Source organism: Sycon ciliatum, chromosome 1, assembly GCF_964019385.1.
Source record: "Sycon ciliatum chromosome 1, ocSycCili1.1, whole genome shotgun sequence".
NCBI lineage: Eukaryota > Metazoa > Porifera > Calcarea > Leucosolenida > Sycettidae > Sycon > Sycon ciliatum.
In genome coordinates, this window is record NC_088643.1 from 63,897,823 (window position 1) to 63,922,151 (window position 24,329).

The 24,329-nt window shown below is 46.3% G+C and overlaps 2 protein-coding genes across 2 annotated transcripts in view; both read left to right on the forward strand.

Annotated features, from left to right (window-relative positions):
• The window catches only part of LOC135804828 (DENN domain-containing protein 5B-like), a 26,654-nt gene extending 6,507 nt beyond the window's left edge, over positions 1–20,147 (forward strand). The window contains exons 7-35 of the mRNA XM_065318787.1: positions 1–145; positions 470–730; positions 1,030–1,174; positions 1,753–1,927; positions 5,573–5,611; positions 6,433–6,511; positions 6,893–6,954; positions 7,386–7,411; positions 8,030–8,212; positions 8,431–8,514; positions 9,228–9,380; positions 9,638–9,707; positions 10,339–10,413; positions 11,093–11,158; positions 11,562–11,820; positions 12,689–12,748; positions 13,149–13,217; positions 13,487–13,608; positions 14,099–14,241; positions 14,588–14,633; positions 14,974–15,040; positions 15,617–15,708; positions 16,038–16,100; positions 16,458–16,525; positions 16,851–16,916; positions 17,885–17,951; positions 18,204–18,298; positions 18,742–18,770; positions 19,228–20,147. The exon at positions 1–145 is cut by the window's left edge and continues 145 nt beyond it. Of these exons, the coding sequence (XP_065174859.1) occupies positions 1–145; positions 470–730; positions 1,030–1,174; positions 1,753–1,927; positions 5,573–5,611; positions 6,433–6,511; positions 6,893–6,954; positions 7,386–7,411; positions 8,030–8,212; positions 8,431–8,514; positions 9,228–9,380; positions 9,638–9,707; positions 10,339–10,413; positions 11,093–11,158; positions 11,562–11,820; positions 12,689–12,748; positions 13,149–13,217; positions 13,487–13,608; positions 14,099–14,241; positions 14,588–14,633; positions 14,974–15,040; positions 15,617–15,708; positions 16,038–16,100; positions 16,458–16,525; positions 16,851–16,916; positions 17,885–17,951; positions 18,204–18,298; positions 18,742–18,770; positions 19,228–19,417 (2,999 nt within the window). The 3' untranslated portion in view covers positions 19,418–20,147. The remainder of the gene's footprint in view (positions 146–469; positions 731–1,029; positions 1,175–1,752; positions 1,928–5,572; positions 5,612–6,432; positions 6,512–6,892; positions 6,955–7,385; positions 7,412–8,029; positions 8,213–8,430; positions 8,515–9,227; positions 9,381–9,637; positions 9,708–10,338; positions 10,414–11,092; positions 11,159–11,561; positions 11,821–12,688; positions 12,749–13,148; positions 13,218–13,486; positions 13,609–14,098; positions 14,242–14,587; positions 14,634–14,973; positions 15,041–15,616; positions 15,709–16,037; positions 16,101–16,457; positions 16,526–16,850; positions 16,917–17,884; positions 17,952–18,203; positions 18,299–18,741; positions 18,771–19,227) is intronic.
• An 813-nt stretch (positions 20,148–20,960) lies between these two features.
• LOC135804829 (coiled-coil and C2 domain-containing protein 2A-like) overlaps positions 20,961–24,329 on the forward strand; it is a 30,643-nt gene continuing 27,274 nt past the window's right edge. Inside the window, exons 1-4 of the mRNA XM_065318788.1 lie at positions 20,961–21,311; positions 22,359–22,404; positions 23,432–23,485; positions 24,033–24,137. Coding sequence (XP_065174860.1) covers positions 21,271–21,311; positions 22,359–22,404; positions 23,432–23,485; positions 24,033–24,137 — 246 coding nt within the window. The 5' untranslated portion in view covers positions 20,961–21,270. The remainder of the gene's footprint in view (positions 21,312–22,358; positions 22,405–23,431; positions 23,486–24,032; positions 24,138–24,329) is intronic.

A 24,329-nucleotide genomic window follows, 5' to 3' on the forward strand; every position in this document is an offset into this window, starting at 1 on the left:
CTCCAGACTCTCGGCCGAGTACGACCAGCGGCTTGTCATCGGTGTGCGAGAGCGCTGACCTGTTTCAGCGTGACATGGCCGTTTGCTGCAATCTGGACAAGCCTTCGCCCAAAGTTAAAGTTCACCATCGGCATGTACTCAGAAGGTATGCATAAGCTCCTGTATGTTTCTGGTACTTCTTAGCCCTGTGTTTAATGGGCAACAATCTAAGCTGTAGTGTGTGCACGATGGAATATTGCTGCAGAGTGGTTGCCATCGCAGTCAAAAGCAACTGGCACGCGTCTTGACTAGGACTTCTGTACACGCTATATGGGTTAAGGGTGCATTCAGCAAAAATGGCATGACGATGTATCGAGGACGTGCATGGTTGTGACCTCAGTTCCACATGGGCAACTGGTAGGATCTGCTAAAGCCTTACACACTTTCCACAAGGATTGTGCACTGCTCTTCTCCGGTAATCTTGCACCAGACAAATCTCTCCCACTAGCTCACCGACAGCGCAGTTGAGATCAACACCCACAAAGTCATCCTCGCCAGGCGGCGCTCCGCAGTCGAAGGCGAAAGCTCGTTTGGCGCGCATCGCACTGGAGGCTGGAATTCCCACATCGTTCTCGGACTCAGCACGTGTGGACGAGCCGCAGAACACTGGTGGTGTGCAAGCGGAGCCCGAAGATGCTGAGAGGTCGCAGTCTTCTAACGATCCCTATGTGAAGGAACTGCAGCGGAAATGGTAGGTAGATTGTGCATGTGGACTGGAAGGTGGTTGTGAAAACCAGGCGAATAGTACTGGTATAGAGTAGTCCTGATTGCTAGTTTGCTACTCTGTGTGTGTGTGTGTGTGTGTCATCTCTCACACGCTAGCTTATGCTGGTGAGGTGAATCTTACCATTGTGTGTGTGTGATAGACAGTGATTAGTCTGTCGTGTGTGTGTGTGGTGAACAGTGGCAGGAAACAATCTGGTAGTTGTGCTTGCTATGGGAAACAGTGCCTTTTAAACCACCTTATGCAATCTCATTTGTCGCTCTCAGGGCAATCGAAGAAGACGGCTTTGGCGAGATGCAGAAATTCAACAGTGAAATTCAGCAGGTGTTCCTGGACTACTACATATCTCTACTGCATGATTACTCTCTCTACATTTGTGAATCGCAGAGTGACTTTGTCATTTTTGACAAGGTAAGTAGAGCCACACACTGCGTTTGGAGCTGCTTCCGCTTGAAGCTTCTCCGTTTCTCCCCCTTGTATCTTCTTCAAGATGTTGTATTTGGCTCTGATTCACGCATGTATGGGCAAGAAATTACGGCAGGAAATGTACCTTTAGCAACCGTGTGCTTTCGGAATGCCTACCGTAGGTGATCCGTGCACGTTTTCTTTGTGCAGCACTGGGGTCAAGTGTAAGTGTATGTAGTGTTGTGATGAAATATAAGTATGGCGATGCTCATGTTGACTGGTGACTAATAGAATTTGACATATAGATGGGCGGTTGTGTCTCCTCTCGCTGTGGCCAACCACTGCTGACGTATTGTGGTTACTGGTGTTGCTACTCTTCTACATGTATGGATGTGCAGAGGAGGAAACCGATCCATTCCCCTTTCTCCACCACCGCGTAGGAGCCACTATGGCCAACACAGAATCACGTTTGCACATGATGTGGCCTTTGAATGTGTCCACCTTTGGACCTTGTGGATGTTCTCTCTTGTTACACAGCTGCGTAATTCTATTGTATTGTACGTGCGGTGGTTTTCTTTGCACAGGAGTCATTCTTATCGGATCAGCCTGCCAGTTTGCTTGGCTTCTTTGAAATATTCCTGGAAACGGCACTATTCAACAAGCTTATTGAGTCCAAGTTTGGTGAAAAGCTGGGCACTGTATCGCGGTCTCTAGAATACTTTGAGGAATGTGTAAGGAAAGCCACCTCAAGAAGTGATGGTACGTACATTCAAGAATTTGTTGCAAAGTTTTCGTTTAATGATGATATAAAATTGAAGGTAAAGATAGCCCATAGTTAACTCAGAGGGAAAGACCCTACCAAGCAGTGAAAGACCCTCCTAAGTAGGGGACAATCCCTAGCAAGTAGCATTTCGTATCCTAGTAACTAAGATATGTTGACTGACCCCAATAGCTGTATTTTGACATTTTTCCATTATTCCCTGTACTTATCCATTATGAGAAGGGAACGAAAACGTTCGGTTAAAAATTGGTTTACTTGACTGTGTGGATTGCGTCGGTGCTGACACCTTTTCTTTCGAGACCCCAATAGTGAGTGGCATTTTGAATTGGAAGGAGATGCTCAGAAACAGCTGTGCAATTACTGAGATTAGAGACCAAATTAGCTTTTGAGAGCGGAAGCCAGCCGATCAAAGCACACTGCCATTGCACTGTCTCCATTCTGCGGCTACATATTGCACCTTGTACAACCTTCACCTTGCTCCATCTGTCTGCTGCATCTACACAAATCGCGTGTGTACGGATTTGTCGATAATGCACTCGACCGTTACTATATTGGCTCCGGGCATTGGTGGATATTCATGATGCAGCACACCATCTTCCACTGTGCTTGATATTGCATACATGCAAAGAAATTCTTGACGCGTATCCTTTCAGCAAACCAGGCTGCCTGGATGATTGGAAGTACAAACTGTTCTTGGATGGAGTACATAGTTGTTTTGTGGATGAAAGAAAGATTGAGAAACTCGGCAATGCGAGAGAAAACGTTGAAGGTGGTTGATGGCGCTTGCAGCAGTAGAACAGGGGAGAGAAGATTCACAAGAACATGCAGGCAAGGATTTGGTAAAATTATCCATTGCTTGAGTTCTACAAGCCATGTACATGCAGGTAAAGGATAATGCATTCCCCCACCTTCAAAGTAACAGGAACGCCACAAGAGAGAGAGAGAGAGAGAGAGAGAGAGAGAGAGAGAGAGAGAGAGAGAGAGAGAGAGAGAGAGAGAGAGAGAGAGAGAGAGAGAGAGAGAGAAAGAGAGAGAGAGAGAGGAGAGAGGGGGGGGGGGGGGAGAGAGAGAGGTACTTACAGAGTGACTGGTTGCTGTTGGCCGTTGTTCGATGTGATCTCCATGTAACGTCACAACCTCTCGCACATGCTAATTTCACAACCAGCATGCCACCAATTAGCTGATCTTTTCGGTCTATGACAACAGCTCCACATGTTGGAGAGTGCCTTAGCAACTCCTCCAGCAAGGACTCGTGCACCATGTGAATGCTGTCTTTCTCCCGCTGCGGCCTCTAGAGCTGTTCTGATGCCTCACTGCACGAACTTTGGCAGTATTCAGCCTCCGACTCTGACATAGGGTCAACGCTCACAGCTGACTCCGCACTCGAACAGGTGAACGACACAGCAGGCTTGGTTGGTGTCAACAGGTGGGACTGCACCATATGTGTTCCAAACAGGGGCCTTCCCCGTCGTGGTGTTTGTGTCGATTTCTCTTGGTGCTCAATGGAGGCTTGTGTGCCGCATTCTGCCGTGGACATGCAGCTACTGACAGTTTGCGTTCCGGACTCAGCCGTTAAAGTGTCGAGTAAAGACGACCAAGGCGTTTGTGTGTTTGAGTCCACCATCAGTACGACCGGGGTCTGTGTGCACGCATCAGCAGATGTCATGCCATTTTAAAACACGCTCTCAAAGCACGAAATCACCAGAACCATTCACTCACCTCTTCTCTCTCCTTCCTCTCCTGATACTGCGATATCCTTCGCTTCGCTGGGGGCGGCCTGTCCGGGAAAATCGAGGGCACAGCGTCTGCTTTCAGCTTTCGGCGGCTTGTTTCACCCAAAAGCTCTCCCTGCAAGTTCCTCTGGAAGGTATCCTCCTCGAAATGTGCCGAACAAATTACAGAACTCTCCTCAAACTTAGGTGGCAAATTCTCGCGGTGAATCACTGCAACCCATTCCGCTTGGAGAGCTTTATCCCGGGGAATACGATGCACCGTGGTCCCAGGGGGGTTGCCAGACTGGTTAGAGCAGCCGACAGCACAGCAAACCGGCATCCTGGCTGAAACTGTTCATGTCGCAAGAAAGAAACTCCACATGCGCCACTCTTTCTCGCTCACTGACAAGCAAGCAGACTGGGAGCCTGTATCTCTTTGACGTCACAGGGTGTGGAGGGGGGGGGGGGGGGGGGGGGCGCCGGCCGCATGACGTCATGGTAAATTTCAAATACAAAATATCTCCAGAACGGCGTATCGCACGGCGATGGAACCTTCACCACCGAACTTAGCGCCTCGAAATCTACAAACTGTGAAATTTTGATTTTAGGGTGAACTTCCCCTGAAGAGAGGCATCATCTGCTCCTTTTATTTTCTGTTTTCTTATCAAGAATGTTCTATGCACTAATGTTCCATGTCTTGCCTTCGCCCATAGTCATCCACAATGATAAGTTCGTGTAATTATCCGTGGCCCTAGATATCTGGAAAATATCCGAAAATGTTACTGCCGTGGGATTCATTGCATATTGGTTTGCATTGCAAGCGGTTAAGACGCACAGCATCATTTCCCCATGAGATGCATATGTAACGCATAACATTGAGGAGGGCTGAAACAATTATACCGAATACTCGAGTACTCGCTCGGTTTTTTCAAAAATAATCGTACTCGGAATAAATCAGAGTACTCGTTCATACATGGTATATGCATTCACCACAGAAATCTGCAGTTTCAGAGCAGAAATCAGCAGATATTGATGTGCAGACTGTGTGGTGAACATTTGTTCACGAGTAGAGAGAGCCCAAATGACCCACCAACCAATATACCCGAGAAAAATGACTGCTACTCGATTCGATCAGGGTTGTATTATGTGATTTTAAGCCCCTTGGTGTGCAATTTTTAGGAGATGAAGAATACTCGAATACTCGAATATTCGATCGGAGAAAATCAGAGTACTCGAACTCGGGATCTCAGTGCCAACTTCCAGCCCTAACATTGAGTCATTGTAGCGCAGTGCATCCTTTGGTGGTTAGCAGAAATCTAAACTAGCCATATCTTGCACTAGTGGTCAAGTGTGTTTATAGCTTGGTTGTTTGTTAGACGATGAACATGGCTAGTGGCGAATTCCATTTTGGCCATTTGTTTAGAAATGTGCGTACCGTGTTTTCCGCAGTATAAGCCGCACTGGAGTATCAACCGCACATTTTATTATTATTTTTTTTTACTGAATACCACAGAACCATCAGATGCTGCACAGCGGGGGCGGTGGCATATTGGATGGAAGTGGCGGCGGGGCAAAAGTAACTCCTCCGACCAAAGGTCTCGGAATCATCGTTAATCCTGTGCGCCGATACATAGGAGAAAAGAAACATGTGCATCCAAGAGGGAGGCACCGGCTTTGCAAACGACATATAGATGATCTACCCTGTACATCACCGTTCATTTGACCATCGTGTACGTTCGACTGAATTCTTTTTTGGGAGGGGAGGGGGAGGGGGAAAATTACAATTGTGTCACAGTAAGTGCGGCATGTACTCCGGAAAATACGGTAAATCTCCTGTCGTTGTTTGTGTTGTACTGATGTTACGTTGTTTGCATATGGCTGGCTCTTCCACCTGGGATCTGGCCCGTGCAGTGCAACAAGTGCCATCTGGAGAGAAATCCAGAAGGAGAGGTACAGTGTGCATACTACACATGTTATGCATACTGCCTGCATATGCACTGCATGTATTCTGCATGTATTCTGCATGTATTCTGCATGTATTCTGCATGTATTCTGCATGTACATCCTCTTGTGCATTTTGCATGTGCATTGCATATGCACTGTGCGTCCATTGCATGTTCTGCATGCACTGCATGTGTTCTACATGCATACTACGTTATACTGGACGTGCATCGCATGTGCTGGGTGGACTGCATGTGTTCTACATGTGTAGTACGTTACCCGGAGGGTGTACCCAGTGTGCTGACAGTGCTCAACACCATGGCGGAGGCAGAGCGTAATACAGAACAGAACAACAAGGACAATCAAGGCTTGTTTGCCGCGACTTGAAGTTTCATGCTCTCGCAATCTCCAGCCTGATAATTGCGAGAGCATGGAACTTCAAGTCGCAGTAAACAAGCCTCGATTGTCCTTGTTGTTCTGTTCTGTGTATTACGTTATACTGGATAATTGTGTATTATGCATGCTCCGGTTAGACAGCATGTGCTTTGCATCTATGCACCACATGTATACTGCATGGACTGAGTGCTCTATATCCACACAGCTCTATATCTTGTAACAGCATTGTAACTTAGTTACATCGAGCTAAATGTGGCAGGGACTCGGGGCAGCCGTTTGGAAAGATCATGTGGAATACATATGGCCTTGTTTTGCGCCTACCGTTAGGCCTAGGGTTGTTGAACACTCTCTATGATTTCTATGTGCATAACTCACTGTATGGGTGTGTGCGTGTGTATTTGATTTGCTGCCCACTGCGGTATGTGCCTATTCAGGCAAATCTCACGCTTTTAGGTTTGAGGTCTTTCAACAGCAAGCGCAGCCGGAAAGGCCGCAAAGCTCCAGTAATGATTTGTGAGTGCAGACTATTATGACATAATTACTGGTATTATGTGTATCATGACTTGTGTATCATGTGTATTATGTGTATTCTTCCAATCCATGCTGGTATTCCTTTCTTTCTCTCTACATATTGACGAAGAATAGTGGCGGACCAGAGATGATATCTGAGATGGTCGTATTTTGTCAACCTTCTTATCCATGTATAATTCTTCACTTCGCCAACTCGATGAGGACAGTCTCTTCATTGCGGATCACTTTATTTTCCACTACATTTTCACGGCCAATTAGGCTTGACAGCCTGGTCTGACTCTTTCAGTAGATCAGTATCAGCTTGCTGGTTTGTGATAACTTTTGTGCTTATCAATGTTGTATGCTCGCTCTTGCTCATGTCAGGTTGTCAGGAGATGAGAGGTCAATGAGCCGTCACAGCTCTGAGCTTACATCACCAGTGGAAGGTACTTTCAATTTCCGAAGCTAGGCAGAAGACGTTACTTTAGTAGCGTCTGGTAATTATGCCTAAATGTGTGTGTATGTGTGTGTGTGTGTGTGTGTGTGTGTGTGTGCGCTCGCGGGCGGGCGGGCGCGCAGGCGCGCGGGCGGGTGCGTGTGGGTGCGCGTGCGTGCGTCATCATCTATATGTTCAGAGATGTGATCATACGTATGCTGAGGCTCTTGCAATCAACTCTCTATTGTACACTCTGGCAAAGAGCTCGTAACACGTTGTGACACGTTGTGACACGTTCTTATAGTGAATAGTGTGCTGCTAGTGAAGCTTCACATACAGTTGGCCCTGGTGGATATTTTAATTTTGTATTTTTTTGTTGGTGCTACTGCTGCTGCTGCTCTTGTTTTTCTTGTTGTTGTTGTCGTTGTGTTTTTCATGCAGATGGCAAGACGCTTGACATGCCTTCGGTGAGAATACTAGATCAAGCTCGGAAAGGGTGCTAGCCAGGCCGGCTTTTGGTGGTTACCCATGCTGGTGTGCATGTTTTGTTCATTGGTTTTCTTCACCTTCGATTCTCTCCCTACCCCTACACCCACACACCCTCTTCACCTTCGATTCTCTCCCTACCCCTACACCCACACACCCTCTTCGCCTTCGATTCTCTCCCTACCCCTACACCCACACACCCTCTTCACCTTCGGTTCTCTCCCTACCCCTACACCCACACACCCTCTTCACGTTCGATTCTCTCCCTACTCCTACACCCACACACCCTCTTCACCTTCGGTTCTCTCCCTACCCCTACACCCACACACCCATCATGGCTAGAAGCAGGTATAGCGTACCTTAGAAGCGTTATCTGTAGGATTGGCAGTCAGCTGGGTAGATATCTCTACAACCTGACACCCCACCTTCTGAGCTGGTCATCAATCACCGTTTGGATTACTTCGAAGTACTCTATGGAATAAATGTTCTGCTCACAGGTGCACAGTGTGACAGTTGTCTATTTGAACTGCCTCCATTGTGTAGCGCAATATGTGTCCTACTAAGCATGCAACGCTGTCCTGCTAATATTTGCCTTTCAGAGTGGTCACAATAACAGCCTTGGTGTACCGAATGTGAACGGAGACGGTAGCAGCCCAACGTCGTCGGGTATCGGTCAGCTGCGATTGCAAGCCTCCGTCACTCCAGAGCCTGGGACTGGCCCATCCAATGGCAGTGGAGCCCGTACTCCAGACACTGGCAATCTTCTCCTTGGCCTACTACCGGTGAGAACATTTGATACTCGCCGAAACTATCCCCTATTCTTCATTAAGCCAGTAGGTTATGAAAATAGTGCAAGGTAGGCCCACTGAAAGAAGGAAACCAGAGAGTGTATTTCACTCACATTCTACGTTGTGTTATGAGTGGCGAGTGTATGCATTTCTCATTATCGGACACAGAGTGTGACTTTTCAGTGTTCTATTTTCTCTGTTGGCGCTGTCAGACCATCTCCACGAACTCACTGCCAAGCACTGCCACCTCCCAAGCAACATTCGTGCGGCAGTTGTTACGTGATTGCCGGGTTAAGGTGAGGAGGTCTTAGTTGTAATGCCTACAGGGGTGCTTTTGCATGTTCTCCGCTTCCTACGGTACATCCGTTTACTTGGTGACGACCTGTGAGTTATAGAATCTACTATCTAGGGAGGCTGCATGGACAGTTGGCACGGGCTAATGATGTGGGCTTCGAGTTGCTTCCGTGCTGCTTGTCACAGTTACCCTGGGGACAGGGACAGTTCATCGAAGCTCGCATACCGGTATGCGGCATTCCTGCTCTGGGCCACTGTGACATTCATGCATACTGGTATGCGGCATTCCTGTTCTGGGCCACATTCATGGCCATACCTTGTCTTTAGAAGTCTCTTGAACTATTGACCAGCCACCTACTAGCCACCTACTAGCTCATCCACTAGCATTGTCTGATGGAAATTTTGTCTTACATATACTTAAAAAAAATTTTTTTAGATGCATCCCATCTCTTCTCCATCCGAGAACATGTTTCTCCACCAGTAGCTACATTTAGCACGTGAGGAGGCTTTTAGTTTTCACCCGCCCCTCGAATTCTTGTTTTGCTCTTCCTGATGAATGACTAATAGGTTCTGTAAGTGCAAAGACTGATTGTATTTGGCCCAGTGCGTTAACAAGTCACTTAGTGTGCATGTACCGGTATTGCAGTTGAAGCTTCTAAGCAGCTCATCATGCTCTTCGTTTGGTTCACTTACGTGTTTTTGGTTGGCGGTGCAGGTGAAGCGACTGCTGGTTAGCAAGATGGGCCGCGATGCAATGATGCTGGGCCATGCTGATCACGCCGGTGGTTTGCTGGAAGACAACAGCCTGATCACCAGCCTGTGTGAATTGCTGGAAAGAGTATGGATGCATGGCAGTGTGCAAGGAAAGGTAATTGAACATGCATGACTGGTTGGGTATGGTCTAGTTGAGACTAGGATAATCTGAGGGTAATACACGTGGGTGAATGGAACTGTTGGTTTTCATGCCTGAGGCCCTTGACCAACACGCTCGTTATATTTGATCTCAATTTAGCAAGGTAATCTGGAGGTAATGCACGATGCAGGTGTGGTGTGTATGACTGGGGTGCAGCATGCCGTTGACCAACACCCTTAGCAAGTCGTTTCTTGTTTGCTCCTTCATTCCAGCATGCATCATCCACCCAGGGGAAATCGGTCATGTGGACACATCTTGAAACATACTACGAGGAACGAAGAGGTGAGCCCTGCAATGTGGTGATGTCAACACACTGTCTTTTACTAGTATATGTTATGGGACAACGGGAGGATAAAGGTTAACATCTTTCCTCACGCACATACATGTACGCAAGCACAACTGACCACAAGAGTTTGAGTTGGGCTAGATGGAGGCTGGTGTGGAAAACTGGTATGAATTGATAAGAGCATGAATATGCCACGAGCTCTATATCAGAAATCAGGCACATGAGTGGGCAACATCCGGGACATGAGCCCCAAACAAAAACGCTTGTAAGAAAAAAGACAACGGGTAACCTAGCAGCATTATTGTGCAAACACTCATTTGTGATCAAATATAGAATCCTAGACTCTGCTGGCATGTTTTCATGGCAGATTGGCTTGTCAACAAATAAGTAAGGATGCATGTATGATTACATGTATGTGGACTTTGTTCGGTGTGCACACACCCCCCCCCCCCCCCAAAAAAAACTCACTGTGGAACACACTGGTGGTTTTGTACTTGGGGATTATGAAGCACACGTGAATGTGTACATGCAGGAGGCACATCCTTGCTTGTTCCGCTCGTTATTACTGTTGTTCTTGATATGTGATCATTGGCCGATCATGCCTGTTGGCCTGTGCTCGTGCTTCAGACCTGTTGGAAGAAGCGTGTATGCCGGCAGATGACGAGTTGTTTCCTGGCAGCAAACACAGAGCCTCAGTGAATGGTCAGTCGCATGCAATAATGCGCTGATGTACTTTATGTTGCTTGTTATAAGTAGATTATAAGTTATAAGTACAGTCAGACCTCGCTTATCCGGTCCTCTTTTATCCGGATCCCTTGCCATCCGGAAGAAAATAGCTGGTTACAGATATACAACATGCGTGATGCATCCAACATGATCAGTGTTCGATTATCCGGTTCCCTCGTCTATCCGGACATTTTTGTGGAAAACGGATGTGTGCGGTTAAGCGGGGTCTGACTGTATACAGGTCGGTTATAAGTGTTGCATGCATGGGGAAATATTCCTGAAAACCCGGGATGGTTTGCCTCCGAGATTTGATTTATAATCAGGAACTTGTCCTTGCTGGCAGTGCAATGTGTAGTGCGATATGTGCAGTGCAATATGTGTACCATTTTTTTGAAGCAATGCACTGCACAAGCATGTGCTGAGCGTGTGAATGCGTGACAGGAGACGCTTCACTTGACATCATGAGGCACAGAGTTAGTACAGGCTGTGTCTGTACGGGACTTGACGCATGTGAGGGTTAACTGACATTGCGCACTGTTATGCGCTATGTTTGTTCTTGTCCTTGCATGGATATTTTCTGCAAGGCTCGTGTGCCTCATCTTCCTTGCATAGTGAATGTCTGTGACTTGAACTTTGTGTGTGTGTGTGTGCATAGATGGCGTGGCAGCCGAGTCCAACTCACTGTTGAGCAATGATGGGTCGTCACCCCACCACAGTCCAAGTATGGCATATTCTCAGTGCTCAATTTGTCTACGGTGCATGGACTCCTTAATTTGTGTGCACATGTGCTCAAGCATAGTGTTGAATGGAATGAAGCGATCTTCGGATTTTAGAGTCCTTTTCATTTCTTCACCAGATCATTTCTTCACTGGATTATTCTATTTGCCAGTGAGTACTGCTTACTTTGCTTTGATACTGAGAAGAAGGACACACTTCAGGCTTTGAACGTCTTGAAAGTTTTCACCCGGTATACTTTCATGCCTTATCATCATCTTACTTTTCTGCTTGCATACTGTAGTAATATATTGTTTTGTTTCATCCCCGATCGTTAGTGTCTGATGGAGGCTAGTGTTAATGTATAGGGGCAGATGGCTGTATGGTGTGTTGGTGGTTGTGCTCCACAGGCATGTCGTCAGATAAGTCCGTTTCGTCTTCGTCGTCATCATCCATGTCCCGGTCCATCAGCTCGCCAAGCATCAGCGACCTAGCCTCCAACGTCAAGCTGTTTGCCAACAATCTGAGACGAGAGCGGCGCTCGCTAGGCCGACTCCACGAGCTACCCATCATGGACCAGCACGTGGGTGCTCACGTCCGTTTGTTACGTGCTCGGTACTGCAGCAGTGCTCCAACGCAACCGGCAGTGGGCCTGCTTGATGATATAAGGTAATTTTGAAGAGATCGATCATCTCAGATGCAGATTAGTGCTTTACAAATATTGAACATATCCTGGAACATCAAATGATTGCTAACGTTGAGTAGAGATAAAGGATGAGAGTCACCTGTGACATAGCAAATCAAATGGGAGGGGGGGGGGGGGCAGAGGAAAAAAACCCCAGAAAGAAAGAATAGACTCGGATGGAAAGTCAACGATTAATTGAGCTGATTGTCAAGCAACTGGTGATGTTAGTGGACATTATAGCGTAACTTATAGTTCCCAGGTCCTTTTTCTTTGCTATAGAAAGAAAGAAAGGAAACAAAGGGAGAAAGCTTGAAGCGGCACAAGGAGTGATGATTTAAGAGTGTTGCCGCAATCCATTGCATCAACTATCTATGACTCACCATGATGAGATATTGATCAGTTTCAAACAGATCTATAGACTCTTGCAGAGGATAGAAACGTGGGATCAAGTGGGAAACATGTTCTGTGTTTGTATAATGACCATGCTCATGGAAATTGAATTATCATCCCTGGACATGCACTGCAGAACACGAGTATGGGCACCCGGGCAATACCGTATTTTCCGGAGTATAAGCCGCACTTTGAACACTCAAAATTCACCCAAAAGGCGGGAGGAGGGTTGCGGCTTATACTCCGATGATAAAATTAACGGCAATAAATAGGGTGGATATCTGTATTTTGTGGAGAAAAATGTGTGTGTGTGTGTGGGGGGGGGGGGGGGGGGGGTTGGTGCGGCTTATACTCCAGTGCGGCTTACTGTATACTTTGGAAAATGCGTTACATGTAGATATATGAGTTACGGTTCACTGAGAATTGTGCACGTTTCTCATGTACCTTGTCGTTTGTGCATAGGAGTGTCAAGGAGATGGCTGCGATCAAAACTGACATTGGCTTTGCCCGTGCCTTCGTTCGGTTAGTTATCCTGTAATCACCGTCTGATCTTCCCCACTGATGTTAGATGTTGCATGAAACTTTGTGAAACAAAGTTATTTGAAGTGATTGTGAGCTTGACACTTGTTCAATTTCAGATACCAGAAGTAACAGGAGCACTGATACATAATGCAGTACAGCAACACATCCTGACAGTGTTGCTCCAATCCTGCTACATCCTAGTCACGGGCATATTGTAGTGGTGTGCATCTAGGCAAAGCACTGATTCTAGCTAGCCTGAGTGTTCTACGTTATGCAGCCATGCGGGGGAGACCGTTTCTGCTGTGAATGTCATACAATGCAGCTTGCTTTGCCAATAGTATGCACCATACTGTGGTATTCCTTTGATTGGATGTGTTTGTTGTACGTCTGTGCACACCAGCTTATCACTGGAGAAGAAAGTGCTGTCAAGTCACATCGCAGAGCTGGTTCAGGACAGGATGATGCTACAGTGAGTGGTTCAGGGTGGGAGATGGCCATGGCTGTTCTGATTTGCTTCCAGTTGCAAGTACAGTACCTGTTGTTGTTCTTTTGGTGAAATAATAGTATGCATACCCACTTGTGCTTGTGTGTAAAAAGAGAGAGAGAGAGAGAGAGAGAGAGAGAGAGACCAGTGTGGTAAGCGGAGATGCTGTATCTACATGTATGGATGCGCAACTGTGACCTATTCGGGATAGGTTGCAATGCTATGATCTGTGTTGCAAACACTGTGTGCTGTAGGAGTTCCTATCGAGAATATGCATTCTTGCGGTGCGAAGACGAGCTGGAGCAGTTTCTCATTCATCTGCTTTCACTGACGACAGTGGACGTGTTTTGTTTCTCAACTCGCTACTCTCAAACTGGTAAGCATAATGTTTAGTGAGTATAGAGCGGAAGTGCAGCGTTGATAACGGTTCCAAATTGACCTAGATTACTAGTGTATTCCATGTATATAGTTAAGTTCATCTAATACTTCTGTGATCTCCTTCATTCTCTTTTCCTGTCCTTGCCAAAAGTAGTCACTTCCCAGTTCTTGAGGATTTGGAGGATCAGTTTCTGTCGTAACAAGCTGTTCTTTGGCTGTAGGCTGTGGATGAGTTGTGTTTCTTTCTACTTCAGTCAGTATCATTATTGAGTCAAGCTGGTCTGTATGTCTGAGGATGCATGTTCAATGTGTGATGCATGTTCAATGTGTGATGCATGTTCAATGTGCGATGCATGTTCAATGTGTGATGCATGTTCAATGTGTGAAGCATGTTCAATGTGTGATGCATGTTCAATGTGTGATGCATGTTCAATGTGTGATGCATGTTCAATGTGTGATGCATGTTCAATGTGTGATGCATGTTGCAGTCTTTCGCTATTCACTGGTATTGCTTCCCTGCGCTGCTGGTATTCGGCAACAAACGACCAGTGGTACCTGTCAGCTGTTTGGTAGCCATGGCATCTCGGAGGTCATCCAGTTACCGGAGCAATCGGGCAGTGTCTCTGTTGAGGTATGGATTGCAGTTGTTTCTATAAGGGGCTTTATAGTCATAATGTTGGTTTTTGCTGTCACCAGTGCAGTAGATGCTTTGTATGAGTGACTCTGATCAATTTGACCTTCCATATTCTGTGCACTGTATGCTGTAAACTGTATACCAGTGTACACTGGTATACAGTTTACAGCATACAGTGTACACTGTTTGCTGTATACTGTATGCTGTATTTGATATTGTACACTGTATTCTGTTCTAGGAATGGGTTTGCTCCCACACTGTAAAAAATCATCGCCGAAGTCGCAACCACTATTTTGTATTCTGTTCGTCTGCATTTTCCTTTCTATGGCATGCGTGCGACTAGATCACCAACTTGGGCATACTGGAAAGCATGATTCTTCGCTGTCCAGGTAAGCCATGCTGGCTTCTGTGGTCATGGCGACCATTCAGACATTTGTGAAGTGTGGAGGGGTATGTAGGCATAGACATTTTGGAAGAGCTTCCAGTGCGACAGGCTCTGTCAGGACTTGTACGTTTTCTGGATGACTTTTATTAACACCTTCCCTTTTTTTTGCTTTGGTTTTACTTTGAGGCACCGTTCATTCTTGGTGTGCGTGTATCCAGTGGATAGCGGAATGTGGTTCATGACTTTATATCTTCCGTAACCTGTATTAATCGGCTATAGGTCGAAAAGTGAGCATGGCATGTGTCCTAAAGAGACTTACCCGTCTCCGTGTGTTTCCTCTGCAGGGTTGTGCATTACATCGCGCTACTCTCGTATGTTTGTAGTGTGCAGTGTAACAGACGCCTGTTATGAGTGAGTTCTCTACCGCATCGTCGGTCATTCATTTCTTACCGTGTATTATACATTTATAATTGTTGGTGCAGATGGTATTTGTAATGCCGTTGTCGCATTTGGCAGATCTTGAGAAATGAAAGTTAGGGAATTCTTGAGAGGGAAGGCATGTTTAACAGAAACACATCCAACCTAACCTAACAACTAGCACATCACAGTGCCACTGCCATCTTTTGACTCTAATCAGAGATGCAGTGGAGTGGCCAGTCATTATTCTACCACGCGGGGGGAACTCAACGCAAAATGAAGGAGTTTGCGATGGTGTTGTCCTCTTCTTGGATGTGCAACATTAAGTTCTTCTCTCAAATAAAAAAAAATGTATCTCTGTAGAAATGGGCCACAAAATGCTTGACTCACGGAGCGCAACGTGTGTTTTATAGCCTATAGGGGTACTTTGTCTTGAAGTACAGATAGTGACTTTCCTCCACGTGAAATAAGACGGTACGGTGGCACTGACACATCTGGTCACTGCAATGCTCTTATGTGAATTTGTGTGGGAATTTGTGTCTGCACGTTGCTTGTTCTTCACACGTCTAGATTCGTAGTGGATAGCTGGGTGAGAGCAGAGGACAACAATCAGGAGCTGTTACTTGTGGCAACACAGGTCTCACCTAATACAGTGCTGGAAGGTATGGTGTTATAGCTGATTTCATAGCAAAGAATGCTTTTTAAAGCATTCTTTGCTATGAAATCAGCTAAAATTGTGTGTGTGTGGCACCGAGTCAGAATCTCTGGAACCTAATCTGTAGGAATGTCCGTCTTCAAATCATCCCCGGAGGAACGGCATCCTGAATGTATTTGAATGCACTGGTGTTGGGTGCATTGGTGAAGCAGCCTTCAGTACAGCACTAGTTTCCGTTTCTCGTTGGCACATCTCTAAGCAGAGTTCTGCTGCAGTTTGGTATGCATGTACATACACATTCTCTTCCATTCTTCCCTCTCTGTTGTCCGGCTACAGCAAGCCTTCCATCCCGGCGCGTGAGTGGAGGTTCCCCACCAACATCGGTAGACAGCACAGGAGGTGAGTGCGGGTATGCAGTATGGGGTTGTTAACGTGTGACGTCATGATTCCTATGATTTCACACATAATAGCGAACAGAAGAAAACGGCAAGAGCAATGCCAAGTCCCAGTCCAAGATATCAAAGAATGTATCGACAAGGCAAACTAGTCCAGGTTGCACAGCACACCTGGCAAAAGAAGAATTTGAGTTCCGACTTTTGGAGGAAAACAAAATATTAGACCGATCAATGCATTATTCAGTACTATATGGCTCATTTTTGTTTGTCTTCTGTACGTGTGCCTGTGTATGTGCCTTTGCATGTGTCTGCATTAATGTTCCCGGTGTACCTCGCTGTACATGTATCTCACTGCCCGCAGGTGCTCGGTTACGTGAAAACGTTGCGTCTTGCGTCAACAACTTCGCCAAGTACCTAGACAAGGCGCTGGTATGTATTTTTACTAGCCGAATGCCTTTTGACCTCGCCAGCAATGACGGAGTATCCTCTTTGCTGAGTCATTTCAGCACAGTTATTTTCTGCATTTGTACAGCAGCGTTTTGTTATTGTGCATATGCGGGAGTAGGATCCTTGCAACTGCTCTGGTCACAGTTTTGTACAAGTTCTTGGACAGCTGTAGAACCTGGTGTGTAAAGAAATGCTATGATGGATATAATTGCCCTCCTGAGTAGATGGTACTGAAGTACTGATGGTAGATAGTACTGAAGGAATAAGGCTAAATGATGTGCCGGCTATGTCCTCTCTGCTCTTGCAGCCACCGTCTCAGACGCTCACAGGCCTTATTTGGGGTCCGGACGGCCTGTGCCATCATCTGCAAGAGGTATGTGGTATAATTATACTTGCCAACCATACCGGTTTTCCCGGTATTACACCGGGAAGCTACGGTCACTACCGGCATGCCGGGTTTTCTTGACTTTGATCGAAAAACTACCGGCGGCACTGAACCATGAGTGTTCCAAAAAAGGTTGTTTTGTGGTGTGACAAGGGCACATGCGGCCCTGCATTTCACAGAATCACAAATGTAGGGGCGATCTGACAATAAAGAAACTCAGGTTTTGGTCCCCCAATGATCAATGGGTTAGAAATGAATAAAAAGAAAGAAAAAAATTGCGAAACATATGCAAAAATGATCAAAAATGCCCCAAAAAAGAGATAATGGCCGAAATTGGCGAAAACCAGGAAAATAAGGGAAATGAGAGAAAATTAAGGGAAACTGGGTGTGTGACTAAGGGATTTGCTTTGGCTGGGTTGGCAAGTATGGTGGTACACACTTTCACTGGCATCCGTGCTCACTTTGTTGTACACCTCAAAGTGCCAATCTTGCTACGAGTTTCAGCTCTTCTTGTTGTGCACTGAGAATCAGTCTCGGTGAGGCTTTGTCAGTCGTCGTTGCTCTGCTACTGTGCCGTGGCCCGATGAGATGCTCGTGTATGTGTGTAGTTCCTCTCAGTGCTACTGTACTGTGAAAATGTTGTGTCCCTCAGTCAAGTCATATTATTATGACTTCTCACGAGCATGCGCACTAGAGATGCATGCTCGTGTGAAGTTGGTTTTGGGATGTTCGGAGGCAGTCTTCTCTTGCTGCAGCTGAGTCTGGTTGAAGATAATTACATTCCGAGTTCAGAGCAGTTCAGAGTGACCCAGTTACGTGTGTGTATAAACTGCATGATTAGATCATTGTATGGTCTAGGCAGGGACCATACAGAAAATGCCTATCTAGGTGCAATATTCTGCCTGCAGTCAACCATCACCTACTGACATGATTGTGTTTGCCTTCCCATATTGCAGGTATTCACGCACGGCTTGAAGCCCTCTCGGGTGTTGAGATCAAGGCGGCCTGCCTGGGAATTCATTGGTAAGCCCGTCTACATCCCCCCTATAGCATTTCATTTGAGCTATGTTTACTTTATGTGCATGAGACTACTTTTATTAAGCTATATATCCGTGGATGGTGTGCCGCATAGCTTTGTAGTACTCAATCTGCGGACAGCATGCTGTTTCGTTCTTTTAGCTTTGTAGTATTTTTATCTCGATTCTTTTTGTTGCCATTATATTAGTGGTATATCGTATTCTGTGTGTGTGTGTGTTTTGTTATCAATTTGCACAGAGAAACTATGCGCCAATGAGTCAGATGTCCCTGCAACATTGGCCTCCGTTTTCGCAGCACTGGATCGCAAGACAACTGTGTCGAAATCAGTGAAGGTTGGTTAAAAAAAACCGGGCCCTGGCACCCATGTTAGAAGTATTCTCTTGGCTGTCTTCAGCTTTGCATTTTTGGTATTAGGCGGAAGACCAGTGTTTCTTCAATGCTGTTTGGGTGTGTTGGCCATGTCTGATCGAGTTGGAAGAATGAATCTAACAATTGGAACTATAATCCTCCCATCACTTTGTGATGAATTCTACTAGCACTTGATTGTGTAGTGTTTTTCACGATTTTCAATGGGGCATTGAGTATAGCCATAGTCTGAATACTGAAGTTTGTCTCCCAAGGTGATGTCACACTGAAGTGCATAGGCTCTTGTTTGTACTGGTCTCGTTTGTACTGAGGGTTCACGTTTGTAGCTCCTTATCAGCCATTGTTTTTCTATATCCCTGAATATCGATGCATCGGCTTGTTTTGTTGTCTTTTTTGCTCTCTTCTGCAGTTTTACGAGTTTGTTTGCCATGGCCTTAGGTAGGTGATGGCATGCTACTACTGTGTGGATGAAAGTGCATGATGTGCTTGGATGTGCTTTAATGTGCTTGATTGTGCATGGATGTCACTGCTTTAATGTGCTTGATTGTGCTTGAAATCTTCGAACTCAGCGTCATCTCGATTTGTTCAGGCAGGTGTTGTTTGGAAAAAGAAAACAAGAGTGTTTCTACCTCTCTGCGTTCACTTTCCATTATATGATCACCAGCATTCCTGCTGCTGCTTTCCATTGTGTGTGTGTGTGTGTGTTTGTGTGTGTGCGTGCACGCGCGCGCACGTGTGCGTGTACCTGGATGCATGTGTGTGTGTGTGCATGTGTGTGCGTGCATGTGTGCGCGTGCGTTTGTGTGTGCATGGATGTGTGCTCATCTGCATGGGTGTGTGCCTGTCCGTGGATTGTCCATCTTGTGTTTGGGTTGTCATTGTTGTTGCACTGCAGGACGAAAGAGTTGCCTATCTGGGTGAGTTTCATATTCAAGTCCAGCCTGCGCATGAAGATGTACCAGCAGTGGGCGCTGCTATGGGATGGGGAGCTGACATTCCACATCCTGGCCGTGATTGCCTGGCTGTGTGAGCTGGAGTTCCAGTTGCCCACATCCATCAGCATGTTCCTGACCAGTGTGAGATGAGTTCAGGCCATGCACCGGTCCAAACTCCTGAGTGCACAGGCAAGCTTTATCTGTTTTCATTTTTATTTTTTTCTAGTCGGTTCCGAGTACCTTTTCAGTGAGCCTAGAACCAAAGTTATCAGTCCACCGCCTCCCTATCCAGAGTTTATCAACAGTTTATCTTCCGTGTGTTTCATTCACCTCATCAGAGAATGTCCCCTTTAGCACTCCCCTACCGATTATTCTAATATTTAATCCCACTATCTATTCTGTTATTCCTCCCAATCGATTGTGCTCAGTAGTAGTATTCTGTTGCTGTCATTGCTTTTATGATTGTTTGCTAGTGGAACACGGCCACTGCTGCTGCTGCCGGTGCCGCTGTTGCTGCCCTTGCAGCTGGTATTGTCACGGTTAGCTTGCACGAATGCCCACCACGGCTACCGATCAGAAAATGCAGATGATCTATAATTATCAAAATGTCCAATGGTCGCGATATGAAACTACCGGTATCTTCCTGTGAATGGACGAGAGCCCCTGCAGCCGATATAAGAGAAATAGGTGTGTTTATGTGTGTGTGTGTGTGTGTGTGTGTGTGTGCCCGCGCACGTTTGTGTGTGTCTGTTTGTTGCCCATGCGCGGAGTTTCAAAATCTTTCCCCTCATTATTAGCACCTTTCCAACCTATTATATTCCACAATGTTTTATGTTATACCACTGATGTGTGTTATGAAGATATCCAATTTTCAAACTCACTCAGTTTCACTCTGGTCTAGTAGACTACATTACCTTGATGTGTGTGTGTGTGTGTGTGTGTGTGTGTGTGTGTGTGTGTGTGTGTGTGTGTGTGTGTGTGTGTGTGTGTGTGCGCGTCACTCCGCAAAAGCAAACAACAAACAGCGAAACAGCCGTTCACATCCCGCCGGACTCGCAGTGTCTCATGCCGCGTCCCGAAACCAGCACTCCTTCAAGTCGCCCCGTTTGGGGACACATAGCCAATTGTGGCAGTGGGCGAAGGAAGGAAGGTGTGTGTGTGTGTATGTGTGTGTGTGTGTGTGTGTGTGTGTGTGTGTGTTCACATGGTACATGTGTGCGCGTTTGTCTGATTTAGAAGTTGTTCTGTCACCTGTATGCCAAAGTCATCATGGCTCCGACCCACTGGCTGGCACAGTGGCAGTCACGGCACAGGCATATTCTTGAAATCATTGCAATCGGTCATCATACAGTCATCACACTAGGTGACTTCCCTGCTGCTGCTGCTGCAGCATGCAGGGCACAGCTACTGCAGTTGGAACAGTTATCATGGTCATCATGGTCATTGTGTTTGAATCAGTGCATGACTTCCTCTTTGATCGAACGTAGATTTCGCTTTTTGCAGCACAAGTGAAAGCTCAGCTTTGTGCGTAAACCATGGTAAACAGTGGTGGAAACGCGAACGTGTTACCACCAATTACTTTACGGCATTACTTTACTTTTTGTGCGTAAAACTGTCACCATGACAGCAAAGTTGCTACGACAAGCACTCAACTCCAGTTTGATGTCGCATGTCAACAAGCCGAGCGCGTGAACAAGATCTAGGATATCGAGCAAAATGAATGAACAACGGTATCAATCATGCTGACATTTCCTCCCAAGTCCCAGGCTAGACTAGTTTTGGATGCTGTAGGTTTGAGCTTTCGAAAAATATTTGAGTTTGCCTCGGTTTCTACTTACAGTTCCCAAAGAAATAGGGGATATACCGTAGTTATGAAGAAGAGTACGCTACGCGCGTAGGTGCCCGCTGGAGAAGATATTCTTGCAGCTTCATGGTTAGGAGTGATTCGTGGAGGCAATCCGACTCTGCTTTTCTGGAGAGAGCACATACGCCATAGCGGGAGCATGGCGTCCCCTGAAGATGCCAGCATGCAGGACACAGTATCGTAAGGGCGCTTCCTCCTCAGTCCTGTGTGTATGCATTGGAATAAACAATAGCACACAATGTTCTACATGTGACACTACGCGTCTTTCCAGTCGCGTTACTTCTGTACTCTCACATTGGGAATAATAATACTTCTGAAGTAATAATATTATTATTGTACAAGTACATCACTACATGTATACAAAATAATTCTATTGACAACTGCTCGCCACACATACTGTCGGTGACTGCTGCACACATCCTTACATATGCACGACTTAGTTACTCTGTACCTCAGTTCATCTAATTCTTTCAGCATATTGCCCAACTCAGCTAGGTCTACATGGCTACATACGATGGTAACATCCATGCTTGGGGCTGTGCTGAGCGGCACTGAGTTCATACTGCCTCAGCTCGAAATGAATCCCTATTCACGTCTGTGAGGTGTTGTCCCTTGGATGGATGTCTCACTTTTTTCGATTGACGCGCCATTCACCTCACAATTCCCTGCTTTAAAAATGGTCCTGTCCATCCTCTGACAATCAATACTATTGCATTAGAGTCTAGGATGGGCGAAAGTGTGCGTGTGTGTGTGTGCACACGCGCGTGTGTATGTGTGTGTGTGTATGGTGTGTGTGTGTGTGTGTGTGTGTGTGTGTGTGTATGGTGTGTGTGTATGGTGTGTGTGTGTGTGTGTGTGTGTGTGTGTGTGTGTCGTGTGTGTGTGTGTCTACAATCTCCTGAGTGGTTAGTAACAGCCAGTACATTCCGGAGTATGTGGTGTTATGTGTGTGCGGGGAACAAAAAATGAAAAAGATCAAAAAGTAGGGATTCACTGGCCAGACAAAGCCACTCCATAGCTGTGTGGTGTCGACCAGGCTGAATAGTGGCAGTCAATTCTTCAGCCTTGCAAGCTGTTGAATGGTGCAAGCCCAGCACAAGTTACTATGGCTTCTGCCATAGCATCGCTATCATCGCCTCTGGCGATGGGCATCAAAAGGTCAAAGGTGTGAGAGAGATAAGCTTTGAAACTTAGATTTCTGTGCATTTGCTATGGACATGTTGGCAGGATACTGCGCCAAAGGTTGGCTGACAGGAGGAAGGCTATTGGCACGGTGAGAAAATACGCTTCAACCGGCAATTGTGTTGTGTGTGGCAGTGAACATGCTGTTTGTGCCAGTGTGTGTGCCAGTGGGTGTGTGTGCCAGTGTGTGTGTGTGTGCCAGTGTGTGTGTGCTAGTGTGTGTGTGTGCCAGTGTGTGTGCCAGTGTGTGTGCCAGTGTGTGTGCCAGTGTATGTGCCAGTGTGTGTGCCAGTGTGTGTGCCAGTGTGTGTGCCAGTGTGTGTGTGTGCCAGTGTGTGTGCCAGTGTGTGTGTGCCAGTGTGTGTGTGCCAGTGTGTGTGCCAGTGTGTGTGTGCCAGTGTGTGTGCCAGTGTGTGTGTGCCAGTGTGTGTGCCAGTGTGTGTGCCAGTGTGTGTGTGTGCCAGTGTGTGTGTGGGGGGGGGGGGGGAAGATCTGCATGTGCGTGTGCTTGTTTGTGTGTTCGCACTCATATGCACAGCATATCTGATGAACCTGGTGTCTTCATCCATTCTTCTAAATTAAAAATTCATGTATTGACTTCTATCTCATGAGTATTATGCTACAATATGCAAACACTTAGAAGAAGCCGCGCTGGTGCCAAATCAGAGTTTAGCATGCGTGGGATCATCAATGTCTCTTCTCACCCCCCCCCCCCCCCGACATGACACCTTTCCTCGGAATGAAACCTATAGATGTGCTGTTTGTAGTGAGTACCTTACCAGGGAAGAGGTTATTGTACTGTGTTGACGAATTTCGCATATTTGAAGTCGATCCCTCACTTCCTCACAGTGCTTCTACTGAGTGTGACATTCATGTCATATAGCAATATACATTCATATCTCTCTCTTATCTGGGCAGTCCGGGACCGGGAAATATCCGTAGCCACTTATACATGTTTGATAGGGGGGTGCCAGAGATCTGGCGTATGAAGTCACTATTTCCACCAGACCAATGTGCCTGTAACTTTGAGATCCGGATACCAGAAATATGAGTGCACGGGGCTCACTTGTTACGGTTGCCGACGGAGAACCCTTGCATGTTTATGATCATGTGCTCAGCTCCGCGGCACAGGGGAATTCCCAACAGGCAGTGGTGCTGGCTCTACTCTGCAGGTCAGTGTTAGTGATCTGTGTAATGCCTTGCTCGCGTTAACTGTTACAGTGCCACGGATATCTAATGCAGTGGCCATCCGTATGGCCATGGTGTAATTAATAATTTCAATTGCGCATGTCTCGTGGAAAGTCCGTTCAAAAGATCTACTAGTATTGCCTCCCCTTGCAGTACTCTCTTTGTTTCTCTCCTTATTATTCAGTTCGCCGTGGTTGGCTACCACCCGACTTCTCATATCTATAGGCAGTCTTCTGACGAGCCAGGAGATGTTGAATTAATAATAATAATAATAATAATAATAATAATAATAGTAATTTGGTGGCAAATGGAGTATTGTGACATTTTCATTTCCCGAAGGAGTGCCGTTATAACGTTATAGGAACAAATGACATTGAGTGATTGAGGATAGGCATTTTAACTTATCCTAGACGATGGCATCATACCACCATGTTCCCAAACTTAGTTGTCATGACTACACACTGTGCTGTCATGTCACCAGACTTGTGTCTACGCAATGTACACATTTGTGTTGTATGTAATTGACTCTAGGAGCATGGGTCAGGTGTGGACTTGTTTGAGACAACGGGAAGATCCGGTGATGGAACGCCATTGCGAAGATCAACCCTACCGGTTTTGACAAGAGATGCAAACGAGGTAATGCGGCATCCATAGTAGGAGGCTTGTGACATACCGTGACGTTTCTTTCATGGTTTAGATCGTAGTGCTTCAGGCAGTGGTACTGACCTCCGTTGCAAGTGTAGGGAAACCTTAGCCAGGTGGTCTCTTAAATCAGTCGGTTTGTATGACCACTATCAGCAGGCACTGTTTGTACTGAATGTTCTAGCT